General features: G+C 37.8%; 1 protein-coding gene across 1 annotated transcript in view; it reads left to right on the forward strand.

Moving 5' to 3' along the window:
- Positions 1–1,084: 1,084 nt before the first annotated feature.
- LOC131787656 (uncharacterized) overlaps positions 1,085–2,500 on the forward strand; it is a gene marked incomplete at its 3' end in the record, with an annotated part of 2,877 nt that continues 1,461 nt past the window's right edge. The window contains exon 1 of the mRNA XM_066161808.1: positions 1,085–2,500. This exon is cut by the window's right edge and continues 1,461 nt beyond it. Coding sequence (XP_066017905.1) covers positions 1,085–2,500 — 1,416 coding nt within the window.

The following is a 2,500-nucleotide window of genomic DNA, read 5'->3' on the forward strand; positions in this document are numbered from 1 at the left end:
GCAGCAGCTTCATCACGACAGAAATATGAGAAGCATCTACAGAACCAAAGGGACAAAAGAAAGACAGCTTCAAAGCCGAGGCAACTGGGCAGCTGACTTTTGTCACTAAGTCCAATGCTCTTAGAAAGGCAGCCAAAGAGAAGACTCTTCAATTACAAGAAGTTGAAGACAAATTAAATGGAAAGTTAGAAGCTCTAAAGGGCTGCTGAAACGTTATGCTAAGATTTTTTTGAGGACTTTCAGTACTGCTGGATCTGTACTTATCTGCACCGTACGTATTTATTATTTTGCTTATGTAATTCAGACTTAGTAGAAGCTGCCAAATAGCCAGTGACTGTGGTCGTTTTACAGAATGTGAGTACAGACACTTATGCCATGGTCTCATCAACCAAGCCTGAACTATCTGAAAAGTGTAAATTACTTTGTTGAGTGATTTGGTTATGAAAAGTGGTCAAGGAGTTTAGATTGACGAATAAAACTTAGTCCTTGAAAGCTATTTTTTGTCCTTGAAAAGTCCTTGAAAAGTCCTTGAATTTTATTTGTCTGAAGTTGTAGGAACCATGGTTTCAGAATATGACAAGGAGAAGAAACTTGAAAAAAGAAGAGCCAATTATAAAAAACAATTATCTGAAGAAAGTGCTGAAAAAAGCAAGAAAGGCTTGCAAAAATGAGAGCTAGTTATAACAAACGATACTCTGAAGAAACTGCTGAAAAAAAGCAAGAAAGGCTTGCAAAAAGGAGAGCGAATTATAAAAAACAAGCTTCTCAGCAACCAGTGAAAGAGAGGCAAGAAAAACTGATTAATACTCCAATTCATGAGCAAACACAGGCAAAAAGCAATATTGATATGTTTTATAAGTCCAATATCTATACAGTTTACCAGTGTTCTGTTTGTCGGGAAGCATGGCCCATAAAGTTCAGGCCAAAAATCACTAATCAATATCAGTGTTCAAGGTGCACCAGTGATAAACAACAACCAAAGAAATTTTCAAAAGAGAATGATATGATTCCTTTATTAGTTCCTTCTCAGCTTGCTGGCTTAACCCAAGTAGAAGAAATGCTTATTGCATGAGCACTTCCCATTATGCGCGTTTACATAAAGCCTGGTGGGCAACGGGGCTATTCAGGTCACTGTATCAACCTTCCACAGAATGTAGGTGAACTAGCACATTCTCTACCAAGATACTCAAATGATTTATCTGTTATAGTTGTCAAGATGAAAGGTAAAGACAACAGCTTTAAAGATGTAACAGTTCGAAGACAAAATGTTGCAGATGCACTGGATTGGCTTATTAATAACAATCCGTATTACAAAGACATAATTATCAAAAACGATTCTTTGAACTCATTGCCTTTGCATGGTGTACCACAAGACCTACTTTCAATAGAAACAGAAAATCTTGAAAACAGTGAAGCTAGTGAGCCTGACTTGGGGCCTCAAAACGAAGAAGACATAGTTTATAATGAAAGCACAGAAATGAGCAGTTTTCTACCTATTCCTGAATGTCAACAGCAAGAAGTTCAAGCTATAAAACAACAGTTGTGTCACCAGCTTACACATATGCCTTGGCCAACAGTAGATAATGAGCCATTGAACGAGTATCTAACTCCTTTCTTAGCAACATTAGCTTTCCCTACATTATTTCCTGATGGCAAGGGTGACCCTACCAATCCTTCACTTCACAGAGATGTACCTCTTGCAGAAAGAGTTAAGCATCTTTTAAGATTTGGAGAAAATAGAGATGGCAAGTGGCTATACTGCTTTTCCAGTCATCCAAGATTTGCTTACTGGGCTTTGAATATGATCAAAAGAAAACGTATTCTGCAGCAAACAGGAATATTTCTCAAACAGAATCCTGGAGAAGCACATCTGACTGTAGAAGAACTGCAACAAATGGCAGCTGACAACAACACAAATGTTTTCGTATCTAAGTTATCACGCTATCTTAGTAACATAACTGGCTCAAATGCTTATTGGCATAAAGCTAAAGAGGATTTAAAAGCAATAATAAGTCATGTTGGAGCTCCAACATTCTTTTTCACTTTTTCCTCTGCTGACATGCATTGGCCTGACCTACATGCATTATTTAGCAGCTCATTAAGTGATACCACACCTGAGAGCAGACGGCAGAATGTCATTAACAATCCTCACATCACTGACTGGTTCTTTACACAGCGTTTAGAAAACTTCATTAAACATTGGTTGTATAATTCACTGGATACTGAGTGGCACTGGTACAGATTTGAGTACCAAGCCAGAGGTAGTATACACTGTCATGGTGTTGCAAAACTTAAGAATGACCCAGGATTATGTCAACTTTCAGAAACAGCTCTTAAAGGCTATTTGGCAGAAGTGTCCCTTGATAAAGCTGAACAATCAGATATTCTAGAACTAAACAAACAGATACTGGAAGGAAAAAAAGCTTCTCAAACTGTATGTGAATATGTAGACTGGTTATTATCTACATACAATCCAGACCCACCAGAGGATGGTTTTTGG

This window comes from Pocillopora verrucosa, chromosome 14 (assembly GCF_036669915.1).
Source record: "Pocillopora verrucosa isolate sample1 chromosome 14, ASM3666991v2, whole genome shotgun sequence".
Lineage (NCBI taxonomy): Eukaryota > Metazoa > Cnidaria > Anthozoa > Scleractinia > Pocilloporidae > Pocillopora > Pocillopora verrucosa.